The sequence below is a fragment of the Rana temporaria genome, chromosome 2, assembly GCF_905171775.1.
Source record: "Rana temporaria chromosome 2, aRanTem1.1, whole genome shotgun sequence".
Classification (NCBI taxonomy): Eukaryota; Metazoa; Chordata; class Amphibia; order Anura; family Ranidae; genus Rana; species Rana temporaria.
The window spans coordinates 132,503,049-132,523,314 of NC_053490.1; the positions used below are offsets into that span (position 1 = coordinate 132,503,049).

The window sequence follows — 20,266 nt, forward strand, 5'->3', positions numbered from 1 at the left end:
TGCATTTTGTTAGTCAAATTGTGTAAAAGTTAAAGTGGAAGTCTGGGCTAAAGCTATATAATCTTAAAGTGGAGGTCCGCCCGTTGCTGCAAAAATTAAAAGCCAGCAGCTGCACATACTGCAGACTTTTAATAATCGGAAACTTACCTCTTCTGGAGTCCGGCGATGTCGGCACCGCAGCTGATGTTTCCATCAGCTGTTGGGTGCATGCCGCCTCCATTGCGAGTAAGGGAACCCGGCAGTGTAGCCTTACAGCTTCACGCCAGGAACCCTACTGCACATGCGCGAGGCTCCGCTCCTCTCTCCTACTGGCCCAGTGGCCGGGGGAGGAGGAGAGAGCCCGGGCGGTGATGTCAATACCCGCGGCTGAGGCTCTCGAAAGTTGGAACAGGAGGATACCTGTGAAAGACAGGTATCCTGTCCCCCCTCCCCCCGAAAGGTGCCAAATGTGGCACCGGAGAGGGGAGGAGTACAACGAGCGAAAGTTCCACTTTTGGGTGGAATTCCACTTTAAACCTGCTCTCACGAACATTCTAAAGCTGGTCAAAGATGGTTCAAATCTAGGCTCAATCAACTTTTTTTTTTTCATGCGATTATTGCCAGTGGCTATAGCCACTAGCAATGTTCCCTGTGTGTTCCCCCGGCTAAGAAGGTTCGCTCCGCTGGGAGAGCACAATAGCTCCATGAGAAGGATTGCAGGAAAGAAAATTACTCCATCTATGACCAGCTTTAGTCTTATACTTACTCGCCTGTCTCCAAACTTTCTAAACAAAGAGCCAATTTACTGTTCTGCAAACTTTAGGGGGGCCATAGGGAATGGAAAATGTCGCTGGAAGTAAACAGTGTCCCAACTTTGGTATTTGGGAGAAAAATCGTGTCCCGTTGTTGGTGTCATTTGGAGAAATAGTGCCCCTTCAGTGGTGTGTAAGTGGGAGGAATAGTGTTCATTTTCAGTGTCAATGGCAGGAACTATGCCTTAATGTTGCTGACAGTGAGTGAAATAATGCCCCAAGGGCTGGATAAAAGCAAGCAAAGGGCCACAGTTTGGAGACCACTGCTGTACAGGAAAAATGTCTTATACTTACCTATTCTAAGGCTGCTCCAGTCCGGTCATGTGATCAGCTCCCAGTGCTGGCTTTAGGGGAGAGGAGAGGACAGCAACAATGGCTGCGATGCCTGGACGGTGACATTACCCATGGGCTTACTATGGGGCATCTATTGTCGGCTGTCCTTCCTCTCCCCTAAAACCAGTGCTGGGAGCCGATCATGTGATCAGACTGGAGTGCCTTGAAAATAGGTAAGTACATACCTCTTTGCTCTACAGCAGGGGTCTCCAAACTGTGGCCCTCCATCTGTTGCAGAACTACAGGTCCAATGAGGCATTTCAAAGCTGCTAGTTACAAGCATGACTCCCAAAGGAAGAAGCATAATGGGACTTGTAGTTCTGCAACAGCTAGAGGGTCACAGGTTGAGCACCCATGCTCTACACAGGCTAGTTAGTATGGAATTTAAAATTGAGGTGGGAGCAGGTTTAAGATTAGATACATTTAGCTTGTTTGACTTTAATAACTGATAATAAAAAAGCAATCTAACTTGGTAACATCAGCATTTTCAGTGTCTGCACAATGATTGTACAATAGCCTTCATTAAATGTTGCATTCTTCACCAAAAATACTGCTACCAGATGCATTGGTAATTACTGTACTTAGTGTTATTATACTAATTGTGGCAAAGTGATCAGGATGTACAGAGTGCTGTATCATGTAAAATGCTCAGATAGATATATTCTGATTAGTTAAAAGAAGCTCACCCACTCCTGCACATTTGTCAAGTTGGGGCAAGCAGGTGTGTCCATACAGCATCCCCTGAGGCCTCGTACACACGACCGAGAAACTCAACAGAATCCATCAAGAAACTTGGTGGGAGAGCTTTTTTGCCGAGGGAACCGGTCGTGTGTACGTTTTTCATCGAGGAAACTGTCGAGGAACTCGACGAGGAAAAAAGAGAACAAGTTCTCTTTTTCATCGTCGGGAGTCTCAATTTCCTCGTCGTGTTCCTCGTCGGTCTGGTTTTCGACGAGAAACTCGAGCGTGTGTATGCTAAGAAACCCTTGCATGCTCAGAATTAAGTATGAGACGGGAGTAAAAGTAGCGTTTGTAATGGAGATAACACATTTTTCACGCTGTAACAGACTGAAAAGTGCAAATCGTCTCCGACCAAACATTTACTTGACACGCAGTAACATGAGATTAACAAAAGCAGCCCCAAGGGTTGTACCAGTGGAATCGAACTTCCCCTGCCATTGTATGTGTTGTACGTCACCGCGTTTGAAAACGAGGAGATTTTGTCTTGACAGTGTGTACGCAAAGCAAGCTTGTCGAGTTCCTTGACAAGCCTAACAAGGAACTCGTCGAGGAAAACGATGTGTCTTTTCCGACGAGTTCCTCAGTCGTGTGTACGAGGCCTTAGAGTTACATAGGCTGCCTGCATGCAGTGCCTGGAGACTCAAGCTGTATAAGCAAATGACCAATTCAATCTGTATAGTCCACAGTGCCCATGTGAATAAGTCCTAAATGATTTCTGAAATGTCTCAAATTGATCTAATATGCAAGTGGAATTCGCCTGGAAAAGGCTGCATTTGCCCATCGACACAAGCCCAAAACCCATTGACTCAAGCCCTATATCTGCTTAGATGGTGTTGCCTTTTATCATCAAAAGATATAATATAAAATTGGTAAAGCAATCATATATTTCTTTTGCAAATGGTTTATGGTCAATTTCAGTTGTGTGTAAAGCAATCATATATTTCAAATCGTATATGTACCGTATGCAAATTAACTGCCACACATTAAAGACACTGATCATTTTGACATTTAATGCACACAAAACATATATTATTAGTTACTACTCTGCAGTTCAAAATCCTTTAACATTACAGTAGCTGTTAGTATGCTCTTCACATAAGCCTGCAGGGTAATCTGGTAATGCATGTTTCTGTTCACTCCAGTATATGACCTATTGCTTAGTATATGGATAATATACACTCATCGGCCACTTTATTAGGTACACCTTGCTAGTACCCGCTTTTGCCTTCAGAACTGCCTTAATTATTTGTGTCATAGATTCAACAAGGTGTTGGAAACATTCCTTAGAGATTTTGGTCCATGTTGACATGATAGCATCACTAATTTGCTGCAGATTTGTTGGCTGCACATCCATTATGCTATATCCTCGTTCCACCCCATCCAAAAGGTGCTCTATTCAAATGAGATCTGGTGACTGTGGAGGCCATCAGAGTACATTGAACTCATTGTCATGTTCAAGAAACCAGTGGTGAGATGATTAGAGCTTTGTGACATGGTGCATTATCCTGCTGGTAGTCGCCCTCAGAAGATGGGTACACTGTAGTCATAAAGGGAAGGACATGGTCAGCAACAATATTCAGGTAGTCCGTGGTGTTTAAATGATGCTCAATTGGTACTAAGGGACCCAAAGTGTGCCAAGAAAATATCTCCCACTCCATTACACGACAACCACCAGCCTGAACTGTTTTTTTTTTTAGTTTTGTTTTTAATATTAGGTTTTCCAAGTAACAAAATATAAAGAACAGATACATGGTACGGGGTCAGAGGACCCAAAGTTGTAAACCTGAGTTGCGATGCAGGCGTTTATCAGATATAGGGACCCTAACAGGGTTAAAGGTGGGAAGAGGGAGGAGGGGGGAGAGAGAAAATAAGAAATAAAAGGAAAGGCATGTGGGAAGGAAAGTAATTTTACCCATGTGTAATAAACTGGCATAGTATCATACCTGTGAAGAGTAACAAATGATACAAATGATAGTATAGTGTGGTACCCTCAGGAGTGGAGGCCTAACATAGTGCAACCCAGTGATGGACTCAGAGGGATACAAGCAGCTGAGTTATAGTCAAGTGACCTGTGAAGAGTATGAAGGTCTTAGGGGGCCAGGAGACCCCTGAGAACTCAGGGATTTAGGGTGGGCGAGTTTTCATCTGGTAATTTGAGCTTTCCTAAGGAATTGGTCAGATCGCGTTTCAAGTACCAATCAGAGTTATGGAAAGGGCGCATATTTGTTGCGAGTTCTTCCTGTGTGAATGTACACTCCATGAATTTTATCCATCTGGTAAAGAAGATCGATAAAGTTTAAAGTTCGATATGATGGTATCGAGTTTTCCCCGGTTGAACAGTGACAGTAAAGTTTTTTTTTTCACGGCCGAGAGGCATGGTGAAGAAGTAGTAATCCAGTTGTTCCTTATTGCTCTGTGACCTGCCAGCAAACATAAATGAGCTCATTGGGTGAGGTTAGATGCAGACATCGATGAGGGTGAGGAGGCTGGTAGTTCACATCCAAAGAGACATAGTAGAGGATTCTTGGGTAGCTTGATCTTAGCGACTTTGGTTATATAAGTGAGAATAGAGTCCCAGTAGACAGAGATAGTCAAGCGTTCCCATAGCCGGTGGAGTAGTGTAGGGCGCGGTGAAGAACACCAGGGCAGTCTGAACGGTTGATACAAGGCAGGAGGGATCCATGCTTTCATATTTTTTATGTCAAATTCTGACCCTACCATGAATGTTGCAACTGAAATCGGCACTCATCAGACCAGGCAACATTTTTCCAATCTTCTATTGTACAATTTTGGTGAGCCTGTGCGAATTGTAGCCTCAGTTTCCTGTGCTTAGCTGACAGGAGTGCCACCCGCTGTGGTATTCTGTTGTTGTAGCCCATCTACTTCAAGGCTTGATGTATTGTGCTCTTCATAGATTGTATTCTGCATAACTTGGTTGTAATGAGTGGTTGTTTGCTTTACTGTTGCCTTTCTATTATCTCAATCCAGTCTGCTCATTCTCCCCTGACATCAGAAAGGCATTTTTGTCCACACAACTGCAGCTCACTGGATATTTTCTCTTTTCTGGACCATTCTCTGTAAAGATAATTGTGTGTGAAAATAGATTGGCAGTTTTTGAAATACTCTGACCAGCCCATCTGGCACCAACAACCATGCCACGTTCACGCCATGCCACGTTAAATGCTCAGTTTGAATGTCAGCAAGTTTTCTTCATCACGTCTAGATGCCTAAATGCATTGAGTTGCTGCCATGTAATTGGCTGATTAGCAACATGTGTTACCAGGCAAGTGAACAGGTGTACCTTATAAAGTGACCAGTGAGTGTATTTTCATGTATAGATAGCATTGGACATATAATTTGTGTATTGAAAAACGCAGCAGGAGTCTGGCCCCGTACACACGACCAGTTTCCTCGGCAGAATTCAGCTTCCGACCGAGTTTCTGGCTGAATTCTGCCGAGGAAACTGGTCGTGTGTACACTTTCAGCCGAGGAAGCCGACGAGGAGCTCGACGAGGAAATAGAGAACATGTTCTCTATTTCCTCGTTGTTCTATGGGAGCTCTCGTCCCGCCGAGCTCCTCGGCGGCTTCAGTGCTGAACTGGCCGAGGAACTCGATGTGTTTGGCACGTCGAGTTCCTCGGCCGTGTGTACGAGGCTTCAGAGTATAGATTGACTGGAGAAAAATACCTTACTATGAAATATCAGTGACATCACAGGTCTGCCTTTGTATGGACTATTAATATTTTTTTTATATAGGTATTTATATGACAACGTCAGTTTATGCAGTGCTTTACACATTCACACCATTTCCTGCCCTAAAAGAGCTTACAATTCAAGATCCTTATCTCACATGAATACGTAAATAAAAATACTAGGACCAAATTAGACAGGAGCAAATCAAACAGATGATCTTACAGATGATTGGCCCAGGACGCAGACGATCTGTGTCCAGGTCTGATCATTTGCAGGTAATTACTGCATGGGGGACTACCTGCGTTCAGCCATGAACAGCTGCTGGAGCTGTCAGCCTCCCATTGATTTCAGTGGGATTTCCCCCCTGCAGCTATTCACAGGAAACCCCTGCTGGGTCGGCAACAGCTGATCGCAAACAGCCCCACTTACATGTGTAAATGAGGCCTTAGGCTGTTTTGTGCTTTGCCTGATTGATCACACAATACAACACTTTACTACATAAAACATTAACATACATTATTGTCATGATTCTGCAGTTTTTATAATACTTTGAAAATCTACACTATCAAATTCATGTCTGTAGCATTTGGATGAAGGCAAGAAAGGGATGGAATGAGTAAAAATTGCCATAAACTTGGGGCCTTTAAGAAAAAAAAAAACAGAATTGTTGCCCATTGTTTCTCTCTTGTTCTGTGGGAAAATGAAACAAGTAATCTGGACTCTAGAAGCCATAACTTGGCTTTTGCTCCTGTTTTATTTTCTCTACTTTTTTTAGTGCAGCTTGCAGGAATGACAACACAGCAGGAGCCGTAGAGAGAATGGATACAGTAATTTCCTTTTTTCCCAGTGTAACAGCAGGCTTGCTAACATTTTCAAGTTATTTCCAGGGGCACTTTAGAACTAATATGGATGGCTTTGCCATGTATGGTTATTGTCTCAGAAAAACAATAAATATTATATTACCCCATCACTACCTTGTTAGGGCTCTTTCACACTGGCGACCCGTTCAGGTCCGCCTGACAGTTTTTTTTGCGGACCTGAACGGGCGCTCTGTGCTCCTCTATGGAGCCGCGTATGTCAGCGGTCACATGCCCGCTGACATCCGACCCGCTCCGCCAAAGTGTGACGGAGGAAAAACCTACCTTTCCATCCGTCTGGCGGATCGGGTGAACAAGGACAGACGGTCCGTGTTCTTCCGATCCCCCCCATAGGGGAAAAATCCGCGCATGCTCAGAAGCAAGTTATGGGATGAGAGCGCTCATTCTGGTAAAACTAGCGTTCGTAATGGAGTAAGCACATTCATCACGCTATAACAGACAGAAAAGCGCGAATCGTCTTTTACTAACACAAAATCAGCTAAAGCAGCCCCAAGGGTGGCACCATCCGAATGGAACTCCCCCTTTATAGTGCCGTTGTACGTGTTGTATGTCACCGCGCTTTGCTAGAGCATTTTTTTCCCACGATCGTGTGTAGGCAAGGCCGTTTTAATGATCTGGTTTTTTCTAGACCCTTAAAAACTTCATTTTTTAGAACCCGAAAAAGGGTCGTGTGTACGTGACATTACATGCCTTGTTTAGCCGCGTTTGCGTTTAGAAGCTTCAAAACCAGGTACCCGCTCCCCCCCCCCCCCAAAAGGTGCCAAATGTAGCAGCGGAGGGGAGGCAGACGAGTAGAGCTTTCCCTTTTGGATGGAGCTCCACTTTAAAGCGGTTGTAAACCACTGCACTTTTTTCATCTTACCTGCAAGACAAAGACATAATGTGCTAGTATTCATCGCAAACTAGCAGATTATGTGAAACTTACTTCAAAACTAAGCCTTCCAGCGATGTAATGTCATCGCTGGAGATGGCGGTCATCTTCACCCGGTCTTCCTTCCCGGTTCGTGGACTCCGGCTCTGTGACTGTCTGGAGCCGCGATGACATCACTCTTGTGAGAGCCAGCGGTCATGGCACAGGGCTCTGAAGAAACGTCACGTGGCTGTTCCTTCAGAGCGTGTGCGCCAGTGATTTCACTGGCTGCATATACCGTAAATATCTCCTAAATGACACGTTTAGGAGATATTTACACTATCTATAGCTAAGCCTTATTATATGCTGGTAAAATTTAAAGATGGAAGTTTGCTTCCTCTTTAAGCCTTATAGCCTACTGAAACTAATTTAAAGTATTGCAATTTTCAGATGGCTTGTCCTGATATCCCAGCAGCTGTGCAGTAAGGTTTCTAATAGAACAGGCGGTCACTAGAAATAGAATTTATGTGTATTTTTATATTTATAAAATGCTCTACAGTAGCTCTCTTGATCTTGTTCTATTCCACTTGGCTGCAGCAGTCAATTTATTAAGAGGAAACCATTTTCCAGCTGAGGAAACAAAGAGGGATTGACAGCGAATAGGCTTTACAGGAGCTCATTTGATGGATAGTGTCAGTTCAGATACAGGGCCAGTGATGCAAGTTCAACTCAAATAGTGGATTCCCATCCTGTATTAGAGCTGCTTATAGTAAATGCACAGAAAATGTTTTTTTTTTTTTTGTGATATAGCCAGTAAGTAATATTTTTCCAGCAAAGCTGCTGAAGAATGTTACTTTAACTCTGCAATGGACCATTAGGAGACATTTATTGGTTAATTTATGTAAGTTGTATGCTGCCTTTGTGGTGACTTACTGCAGCTTTCTGCCTTTGTTTACACACTGAACACAAATGAAAGCTGTATTAATGCAAGTCCATTATGGCTGGAGGTCTGTTAGTGCTGTTTCACAGTGGCATCTGGGGGGGGGGGGTTCGGGAGAGTGGGCAGAAGCAGGCGGCTGATCCACAATTTATTAATATGCATGAGGTTTCAACAAAGGTACCTCTGTGGTTGACTAAAAACCAGGTACAAAAGAGACTAGAGAAACGTAATGTAAACAAATCACCAGTCCCATATGGCCTACACCTGTGAGTCCTTGGGGAACTTAGCTCAGTTATATCCAAGCTACTATAACACATTTTTGGAGTAGAGCAACTGTGGTATCAATTTAAAAAAAAGGGATTAAGATGTTTACCAGGAAACTAAAGACCAGTCAGCCTAATATCAATAGTATGTAAGTTATGTGTGGGAAAGACTATTCTTGTCAAACCATCTTATGATTCTGTGAGGAAATAAGTGAGAAAATGGATAGTGGAAGTCCAGTGGATGTAGTTTATTTAGATTTTGCTAAGGCATTTGATTCTGTACCTTATAAAGGTTTAATCTGTCAAATAAGGTCTGCTGGAGTCGATGGGTTTGCATGCAAATGGTTTAAAGTTGAGAGTAGCTTGCCTCAGGCTTCTGTCTTGGGCCCAGTGCTGTTCAATTTCTTTATTAAGTATTAGGAGTTTGGAATCAAGAGTTCAGTTTAGTTTTAGTGTTTGCCAACAATACCAAATTTTGCAGAGAAATAATTTTGGCACAGGATGTAGCATAATTACAGGAAGATTTTTATAAAATAGAGGGTTGGACAACTACCTGGCAGATGAGGTTAAATATTAAGAAATGTTATGTACTAGGGGGCCGAAAAATATACATTCAAATTACACATTAGAAGGGGTTCCCCAGGGAGAATTGGTGATAGAAAAAGATCTGCTGTGCTTGTAGATCACAGACTTGGCATTAGCATGCAATGGTAGAAAAATGCAGTTGTGCTTTAAAAGAGGCATGCATTCCAAAGATGAACCAATCATTTTGTACCTTTACAAACCACTGGTTCGGCCTCAGCCTGAATATGCAGTTCAGTTTTGGTCAACAATCCTCAAGAGACGATGAATTAAACAGAGTTTAGCAACAGCCAACAGAATTTATAAGGGGATGAAGGATCAGCTACTGTACCTGTCACAGTTTTACTTTACTGATGCACTCAAACCTTTCCAGAGGAGTCCTGCTGTCAGAATACAATGAATGACACAGAAAGGAGGATTCCTCCATTCACCTGACATGTGTGGATTAGGGAATCTATTCATTATTTTTTTCTATCTGCGGGCTAGGTGATAAAAAAAATAAATGAACCAGCTATGGCCAGCCTGAATCTTTTCTCCCAAGATATCCTCGAATTTGCCATGCTCTTACTACTCCTTACAATATACGAAATGGACTTGCTCTAGGCCACAACATTCATTAGTCTAATATCGAAAATATATAATACTTTACTTGCCAGATCTTGCTGCCCTAATGCTATCCTGTAAAGAAAAATGAATACCAGACCTGAATCCCCTTATGGATCACATTCCAAACACTTTACTTATGATAATTGTCATGGTTATGTTGGAAGTCTACGCTTGATTCATTTATGACAAGACGTAATGGCTGCAATTCATAACAATTCATGTACTGTAAGTGACTTTTTGTTCTTTACTTTCTGTCTTTTCACTTTTCTATAAAACGGAGTATGGAAAAGCTGGGGAACATTGACTTTTACAATAAAAAACAATAACACGTCGTATACCATGCTCCCTAAAAGGCCAATACATACAAAGTCATGTACTGTATTGGTTTGTATTTTGGATAAAATATGTAAACCTACTATCTGTGCCTATCTAGTCCCACACAGTTTAGAGAGTACTCAAAACAGTGCTTATTATTATTGATCATTTATAATATGTCCTTATATATTTGTTTCTGTCACATTGCTACTCACATTTAAATAAAATGTTTCAAATTGCTTCAAGTTTGAAATTGAAAGCAATTCAGGCACAATTTACCAATAACTAACGTGATTAATTTATACTGCTTTTATGAGGGTAGTTTTGGTGGCTTTCATCAATTTTATTGAAATAATTTGACGGAGAAAGTGATATGCTTGGTTTATTAATGGTATGTGCAATGTTTTCATGTATGTTGTGTTTTTTCCAGAGATTGGCCGAATTAGTCTACATGATGTATCCTGCTACTTTTCCTTACTGGAAGGGGGAACTGCTGAGGACAAACTGGAGTGTAAGTTCTATTTTTGACCCCTGTCTGATAAGTACTTGAGCATACCAATAAAGGAGGGAGGTTTACTAAAACTGGAGCATACAAAATCTGTTGCAGCTGTGAACAGTAAGCAAAAATAGTCTAGATTTTATTGTCAAAGCTTAATTGAACAAGCTGAAGTTCAGCTGATTTTAGTAAATCATCTTAAAAAGTGTTAATGTGATGTCATTACATTGTAACTTTGAGGCTATAATCATCGCATTGAGAGTCTCCACATATGTTCTGTGCATTATGTGCCACTTTTAGTCATGTTTCTTCCTTGTGCATTGCAGAAGAAGATGCCAGACACGTTATGGTCAGTTACATTAATGCTAAGCCCTAATTCTGTTTGCATTGATATCCGATTTTCATATGGCTGACTGGTAGAGAGAAAAAAACAGATGAACAGGAAATGAATGTAGATATGCTAAGTAATTGACTAGAACAACTCCACTCCAGTATACTATTTGTAGTAGACAAGAGGAAAATGTTTTCTCTGCGGCTGTTTATTTGAAGAATTCAAAGCCTTTCAGCTGAAAAATGTCATGATATGATATCACTACAGCTAAAGAGTGACCGGCGGCTATTTAATGTTTGACAGCAGCAAGCATACCGTAAGCTATGGTATTTGGCATCTCCATATATTACAGTATATACATTTATCTCTCCAGTTTGTACTAGTGACTCTAACGACAACTGTCTGCATTGTGGAGCTGGATGGATAGAGTTAATCATTGACCGTTGATCAATAGAATGGTTTGTGTTTTTGTTTATAATGGTTTGTGTTTATACCTGATCACCATACAAGAAAAAAAACATTTTACAAACTATATAGATCTTAATTTTAACATCAACTCCCCTAGAGTCAAATTAATATAGTGCGAATATAATGCATGTAACCATTCAACAGCCACCTAAAACACCCAGTTTGATTTCCAATGTATTCAGTCTCTAAGGGCTGATGCTTAGTTAGAGCTCCCATCTTGATTAGCTTGGATCAGTATGGACCCACCTCTTCGAACTCGGGACTATATATGAACATGTGCCATTTTTGAAACACAAACTGACAGTTTGCCAGTGTATAGGACTTCCAAAGCGATGAAACTGAACAGAATATATTGAATAACATAACCATCTGGGGAACAAAGAGTGTTCTGGATTAAAAAGAGATTATTATCCAATAAATTCCAGGTTTAATTATTTTATGGGTTGTCGTCTTCAGTGTATAAGTAGATTATACGGGGCAGATTCACATACAATTGCATGGGCGCAGCGTATGTGAGATACGCCGCTGTAACTTACTTTTAATAGCTTTGAATCCAGAAAGAATTTGCGCCATAAGTTATGGCGGCGTAGTGTATCTCTCGCGGCGTAACGGCGCGTAATTCAAATCGGCGAGTAGGGGGCGTGTTTCATTTAAATTAAGCATGGGCACGGAATACGGAATACGATGGGAACGCCACCCAGCGGACGCCGAAGAATTGCATCTAAGATCCGAAGGCATACAAAGACGTACGCCTTTTGGATCTAACCCAGATGCCGTCGTATCTTGTTTTGAGGATTCAAAACAAAGATACGACGCGGGAAATTTGAAAGTACGCCGGCGTATCAGTAGATACGCCGGCGTACTTTCTTTGTGGATCTACCCCTACTTTTTTATTTGAAGTGCATCTGTGCCCAAACCATGGACATTAAAGTATTGTTCACAATCAGCAAAGGAGTTTTAAAATCTCTCCCTGACCTCTTCGAAGAAAAGACAAAACAGCTGTACACTAATGACGTATCCAACATCAAGGCTTTATTTCAGCAAAGACCTTGGTCCATGCCCAAAGACCACTGTAATACATTTTACCACTCAAGGCTTAGTCCTAGGCAACTGGGGATATTTGTCACCTCTGCCTGACTTCTGTTGCTGCAAGCACTGTGGAGTAATTCATCATCAATGATCACAACAGAGACTCTGAAGTCAGTATTTGATCAGAACACTGTATTTAGGAAACTGTACAGGTGAACATCCAAGTGGTTCATTTGCCAAACAAAGTAAAATATAATCCAAAGTGAAGTTTTAAAAGTACACTAAAAGAAACCATCCCAGAGAGAGAGAGAGTTTTGTGGGCAAAAGCAGGTTGTTCACACAGAGAAATACAATAGAGCCTCTGCAGTAGGTAAAAAAAAAAAGCATAGACAGACGACAAAGAAAGGAAAGGGCATAGATAAGAGAAAGGATAAAACGGAGAGCGAAATTGAAAAAAGAGGGGGAGTGGGTGGGATGGGGAAGGGAACCAATGCTCATCTAGATAGAAGGCTAGGTTCACACTTGCATGCAGTCTGTGGGCTGGTTGCTGGTGCAGGAATTGCACCTGTTTCCGCAGCCACAAACACCCACAGCCAAATCTCACTGCTCTTATGAGACGTGTGGAGCGGCGATTCATTCTGAATAACACCCCCACACATCTCAGACCCCAGCACGTTTGCATGTGCGGGAACCGCACCGAAATTGCATGGTCTAAAAACATGGGGTTTCCCTGTGACCCCATTTTTTAAAAAGGTGCATGCACCCACATGTGTGAACTGAGCTGAATTCCAAGGCCCAGGCGGGACATAAAGTTCAGACCTAGAAAGGCCCATTGTATAGTACTTAGAAAAATAATAGAGTACTATCAAAGTCCCCTGGCATATAGTGTGAGATCCAGGGCTCCCAAATGTTTAGGAATTGTTACTTCTTGTTGTCCAGCCATTCTAGCTGCCATTTTCTCCTGTGTCATGTACAAATAATACAAGATTTAGGCTCCCCAAAAGGTATAGTCCTTTTTTCCCAAGAATTAGCAATGGTCTGTTTTGCAGCAGTAAAAATGTGAGAAAGTAAACAGAATGCTGACTACAACCAACTGGCTTTTTACCCAGAAGGCCTCAATTGAGTGTTTTCACAGGGCTCTTTCCAAGGCGGTATAATTAAGTTGGTAGGTACGAGACCTAAAACGACAGCTTTTTGAGTAATCCCACCAGATACATTATATCTAAATGTGCCAGTAAGGTGCAGCCCCTAAAGAAACGGTAGAATATCCCGGGATCACATGAGAAAGGTGATAGGGTATCAAATACCATCCTATTAACACTTTGCAATTTATTGCAATAGCTAGGACATTAATAGAACTCTTTAATTATGCCATATATTTTTCCAATCCTCTAAGGAGATGGTGACCTCAAGATCAGAGGACCAGCAAGGAGTGTATTTTAGGCGACAAAGAGACAAGACATCAGTATTAATAAATTGATAGTTGAAAAATTCCCTAGGGGAGTTGGGGGTCAGTGTTACAGAAATGCTCAGAAGCTGTTATGCCGCGTACACACCATCACTTTATGTGATGAAAAAAAACGACACTTTCTGTGAAGTAAAAAATTATGTTTTTGAATCTTCAATTTTCAAAGACGAAGTTGCCTACACACCATCGTTTTCTCACAATGATCTTGCAAAGTGAGGTTACGTTCCACCACGTTTTACCATTGAAGCTTGCTTCATAAGTAGCTTCTGGGCATGCGTGGATGAAAAAACGTCTTAGAAAACAACGTTTTTTGCTACACACGGTAAATTTCTGTGAAGTAAAAAGTGCACTTTTGAAAAACGACACATAAAATTGAAGCATGCTTCAATTTTTTTTGGTCGTTTTTTACAAGACATAAAACGACGTTTTCCCCCACACACAGTCAATTAAAGTGACGTTTTTAAAAACTTCATTTTTTTTCATCACATAAAGTGATGGTGTGTACGCGGCATTAGCTGCAAGGAAGTGTAACGCATTAGGGAAGTCATGTAATGCTTATTTTGTACATATAGAAGGATTTCTTTAGGTGACATTTATTTACTTTTATCTATTACAGGTACCTATATAGCAATGTCAATTTATGTAGCGCTTTACATATGTATTGTACATTCAGATCAGTCCCTGCACCCAAGGAGCTTACAATCTAAGGTCAATATCTAATGCCTAGTACACATGATGAGAAAATCGGGCGAAAAATACTGCTTTCTAATCGATCGTACAATAATCTGATCATTAGGACACAGCTTTCGAGAACTGATCAAGACAGTCCATGCGAAATTATCCGATAGGACAAGCATGAAAATTTTTCTCGTACGATACAAGAATGAATGATTTTCATGTAATCGGTACAGTATTCGTTCCAGAAAAATGGACTGATCAAGAATGGACATGCTCGGAAACGATAGAATAAATTGCAATGCAATACAATACATTACATCACTTCCAAAGTTGTATTCTGTAGTACATACATTTTTGTAAGTTTAGTAAGCTCTTCATATTCCATAGGAGACTAGCATGCAAAAAAAAAAAAAAAAACAGATGATCATTCCTATGATATTCTGATCGTATTTACAAGACTTTTTTTTTTTTTAACAGGGAAAAGTATTTACAAGACTTTACATTCATACATACTCATAGTAGTGCCAATTTAGACAGGAGCCAATTAACCTACCAGCATGTCTTTGAGATGTGGGAGGAAACCAGGGGGGAACCCACTCAGGCATACTGAAAACATGCAAACTTCAAGCAGGTAGTGCCATGGTTGAGATTTGAACAGATGACCCTAGTGTTGCTAGGCATAAGTGCTAACTACTTAGCCACTGTGCTATCCATATAGCTTGTAATTCTCTGAGATATTCAAACTACAGAAGTACAAAGGCATGTAAAAGATCATATCCGATTTCAGTCAATTTCTTACTGTACCTAGGTTTACATTAAGGTGGTTATGCACCATGTACAACCACTTTCACCTACAGGTAAGCCTAGATTAAGGCTTTTCTGTAGGTGCTGGAAATATGTCCTAAACCTCCACGGTTTAGGAGATATTTAAAATTTTCAAGATATTTACAATAGAGACGTGTGCCAATGTCTACGGCGCATGTGTCGTAGACAACGATCGTGTAGTTTCTAAAGGAGATTATGTCGTGGCTGGTGGCTCCAACGCGCATGCCAATCATGGCACTGCAGCAGGGGCTTCGGTCCCAGGTGAGTATTACATAATGAGCTAGTGTGCTATGATACTAGCTCATTATGCCTTTGTCTTGCAGGTTTTTTTCCCCCAAAGTTGGTTTACAACCACTTTAAAAGGCTGGCAGTCAGCTAGAAACAAAATAAGAGGAGCTGTGATCTCAGTGCTTCTGTTGTGAACTTTGAAGACACATTTCTCCACAGTGCATTTAGATACAGAAGTGGGTGAGGACTTGTTTTAAAGGTCTTAATGCTTGTTAGCAATACATAAATATTTTAATGTCCATAGTGTCAGCACAGGTTGACTTTAAGTTTTTGTTAAGTTTTTAGCTTGTTCCAAAGAGCAGAGGTAAAATATGTCTGCAAAGGTTTTCATTTATCCAGGTTATAACACAGATAATGTTATTTAGTTACATTCAGCTGTAACTACTATTAGCCAAGCCAGGGTGGATCACAACGTCATTATTTAATACTTAAACTATGGCTGGATTACAGCACATTCCTAATCATTCCCTGTCACCCATTTCTCAGTGCATATGTAGGCAGAGGCCAGTCTCTGATTTCTCATGATTTGCACCAAGTTATTGTCACCTAGTTGATAACACTTACAATTCATTTTGATAATTATGTCCTCTGGTTTTCTTGCGTTCCAAGTCAGAGTTTTTAGCCTTGGGTTTCCCCTCAAAGAAAGGTACTCTAGGTCACTTTTCATTTTCTCTCTCCCTTTGACATAATTGCTAAATATGACCCTACCTGTAGCAGAGAATTTATGTCACAATACTTTCAGGGTCAATGAGAAATGCAGGCCTCTCAACTACTGCAAGGTATCGCATGTGTCTGAGAGGATTTGAAATCACTAGAGGCACTTAATGCAGCCCATGAATACATTCTACTTTTCACTCCAGCATAGTCCATGGAAGCTCACATATTGATTTTGTGTGGCTCAGTAAACATACAGCTTGCAGCTCTCTTAGCCTAATCTTTCATCCTGTGAAGCCAGCCATAATATCACTTGGCACTGCTCATTGTAGATTTCAAACATCTGTCTGCTGAGAATCAATGTTTAAACAGCACTGAACTTTACATCATTTTGATGTTTTTTTTTCTACCTTTACTGTGTTTAGATTTGCAGATTGGTCATTTGGCTGAATTTAACGGTTCTTGGTAGTGGTAGCAATAATAATAAGTGCTCTCCAGTGAGTAAAAGTATTGTCAGACAGAGACATTTTTTCCACTGATCTGATTCAAAATGAATGGGCCTAAATGCACAGAAAAGCATGCCAAAATGGGGACAGCTGTATTTCAGTGGATCTCAACCTCAGTCATCAAGTATCCCCAACAGGCCATGTTTTGGGAATTTCTCTTAGATAAAATAGATGTCCAAAATACCAAGCCATTGACTCTGATTTATAGCACCTGTGCAAGATAAAGAAAAACCTGCAAACATGGCCTGTTAGGGGTACTTGAGGACTGAGGTTGAGAACTACTGCTGTATTTTATCACAGTGCAAGGGGTACCATGCCACACTGCATTCTAGTGCACGTGCATTTTGGAGATGTTGGGTGCCATTCACAATGAATAGCAATGCAATGCACCAATACATTGAAATGTTTTTTTATGAAAAAAAGAGGGTATACTTACCTGCTGTGTGCAATGGTATCGCACAAAGTAGTCCCAATCCTCCTCTCCTGTGGTCCCCTGTTGGTGCTCTCCAGCCTTTATCCTCCTCTCCTGCCCCCCCTACAAAGCCATGTGCTATGGGGCAAACGTGTGGGGTCACTCTCGAGCTGGGATGTGTGTGTCCATAGGCACACACAGTGTTCCTTGGCAACACCCCCTCCACTTACAGGAAAATTAAGAAATGTAAATAGTGTTTTTCTTTCACAAAAATCATATTAACATGTTTTTTTTCTCACACACGGCATTTGTATACTTGCAACTACACCCCAAAACACATTCTGCTACTCCTCCTGAGTATGGCAATACCACATGTGTGAGACTTTTTCATAGCCTGGCTACAAAGAAGCCCTAGGACAGGGATCCTATAGGAACACTCTTTTCTCTTTTTTGAGTTCAGGTCCACAATAAATGCTATAAGCTCTGTTGAGTCTGATGTCCTTTAAAGCCTTATACCTTTTGGTTTGATCTTGTGTATGGAAGAGAAGTTTGAGCCAAAATTCTGTCTCTGTACATCAGAGAACCAGGAAACAACAGCAAAAACGAAACTAAACTGCAGGCACATTATAGGATTGATTTTTATCTATTTTTAATCATTTTTAAAAGGAATCAGTTAACTATTATGTCTCTATACCCTGTAAACAGTCATTTCAGCAAAACAATTTTTTTCCTTTAGTGACCCTTTAAGAGAATGGAACAGGATCTAAGCATGGAGGGTAGACAGATAATTAATAGCTTTTCCCCCGCCATTTATAGATCCTGTTCCATTCATAGAACCTGTATTATGGTTTCTGTGAATGGAAGAGCTGGGCAGAAGAACAGACTTAGTCGCGCTCACTTGATGAGAGCCTGTGAAAGCTGCTTGGTTGTATTACCCCCACGGCATCAGAAGATTACAGCAGCAGGGATGGGGGTGCTAGAACAAAGGGGAATTATAACTAATAGCAAAGAAAACAGCACAAGGAACACATACTTTTGACTGTAAGTTATGTCCCCCTTTTCTGATGTATTGTTTTTTTTTATTTTAGCTGCACTTGGGCTTTAATTTTTCCTTTTGTTTGAGGTCTTCTGCACACTGCTAGAGTACATTTAAATTGCATTTGCTGATTTCCACAATCTTTTGAAATCAGAGTTATCAAAAAGATCCCCATCACGGCCACTTTATAGGAAGGGTTTTTTTCTACTGAGAGTAGACCTTTTTTAGTAAGTGCTTTATAGAAAGATTGCGACAGAGTACAGTAAGTGGTACTCTATTCAGTTTTTTTGTAAAAATGCAACCCCAAAGAGAAAAAAATATACTGTAAAAATAAAACATTAATGGAAGAACACCATTCATTACTAGTAGGTGTTGTACTACTGTGACTTATATAGTCCTGATAGATCACCATTTTGCAGTTATACTTTAGTTATGTAAAACATAAAAAATAAGGGCCAAATCCACAGCCAGCGGCGCAAAATAAGTTTTTTCTAACTTATGTCATTTAAGTTACGGAGCCCTAAGTTGGTGTCGTAATTGCCGTATCCACAGCGCATTTGCGCCCAAAAGTGCGCCTGCCGTAACGTAAATTCGGAGGCGTAAGGCGGGGTTATGGCAAGTGGGAAGGAAGTGGGCGTGCTTCATTGTAATGAGCCGTGACCCCATGCAAATGAAGGTCCGGCCGTACTGCGCATGCGCGCACGAATCTGCTGCTCACTGCGCATGTGCAGAACTTTGCTTGGCGCAATCAGTGAGATAGGTAAAAGGCCAAGTGTACTTAGTTTGAGGATCGCCCTGTGCTTAACTAGCTCCAGTCAAACACACTTCATTTGCAAAAGTATTTCCCTGTGTTCCCTTCCATGAGCAATTTGCTTCTGCTCTTAGTTTGTCAGTGTTTGTTGGTAAGTTGTGTTTGATAGAGAAGTGTTGGAGGAGTAGTAGATAGTAGTTGTTGTTTGTTTGTGATAAGTGTAATTTTTGTTTGATTGTTTCTGCTAATTTTTTTGTTTGTTTTTTTTTTGCTTGGATTTTGTGTTTGGTTTTTGTGTGTTTGTATTTGACTTTGTAGTAGCTGTCTGCGTCTGTGTGTATTTTTGTGTATTTGTTTGGTGTGTATTTTTGTGTGTTTGTATTTGACTTTGTAGTAGCTGTCTGCTTGTGTGTGTATTTTTGTGTGTTTGTCCTGTTTGGCTTCTTGTTGCTGGGTGGTGTCTGTGATGGCCCCCAAACGCAGGAAGCTGAATTTTTCACATGTTGAAAAGCAAATCCTAGCCAGGTATGTCATACAATATGGAAGATATCTACATGGGCCTGATAGCCGGAACACCTCCCCGGCCCAAAGGAAGAGGATCTATGCCAAAATAACAGATCACATAAATGCGGCGAGGGGAGGGGAGACGAGAACCCCCGCTGGCATTAAGAAAAAGATCAATGATCTGAGGAGCGTGGTCCGCAATAAGGTGGCCAAGCTCACTGCGCATAGGAGGGGCACTGGAGGAGGGGGACCATGCCCCATCCGGCTGACTGAGGAGGAATGGGCAGTGGCCCGGTGTTTCGAGCCAGAGCAGGTGGTGGGCCTGCCTGGTTATCAGTCTGATGTTCCTGTGAGGCCAGGTAAGGTTTTTTTTTTTTTTTATTTGGTGATTAGCATGTGTGGGTGGGGGAAGGGAACATGTGCCAAGTGTGTGGATCCTCAAACCTGTGATTGTTTGGTGTCTTCCACAGATGACCAGGAGATTGCTGGGCCATCAGGCCAGGCTGCTGCACCACCCCAAAGACAGGAGGCTGCTGAGGAGTCCCCAGGGGAGGGGAGTGGCCAAACCTCCCCTCATGAGGAGGCTGAGGGGGAGGAGGATGAGGGGGAGGAGGATGAGGGGGAGGAGGAAGAAGATCTCCAGATTGGCCGGGAAATCATTATTGCCACAGATCTGATGACCTTTGACGATACCCTTGAGGCTAGCCTTGAGGCTCCCCTTGAGGCTACCCCAGAGGCTCCCCTTGAGGCTACCCCAGAGGCTCCCCTTGAGGCTACCCCAGAGGCTACCCCAGAGGATCCCCCAGAGGCTGGCACCAGTCAGGCCAC

General features: G+C 41.7%; 1 protein-coding gene across 2 annotated transcripts in view; it reads left to right on the forward strand.

Moving 5' to 3' along the window:
* Nucleotides 1-20,266, forward strand: part of DGKA (diacylglycerol kinase alpha) — a 275,733-nt gene that overhangs the window by 182,743 nt on the left and 72,724 nt on the right. For both annotated transcript variants that reach the window (XM_040341070.1, XM_040341071.1), the window contains one exon: nucleotides 10,423-10,503. In XM_040341070.1, coding sequence (XP_040197004.1) covers nucleotides 10,423-10,503 — 81 coding nt within the window. The remainder of the gene's footprint in view (nucleotides 1-10,422; nucleotides 10,504-20,266) is intronic.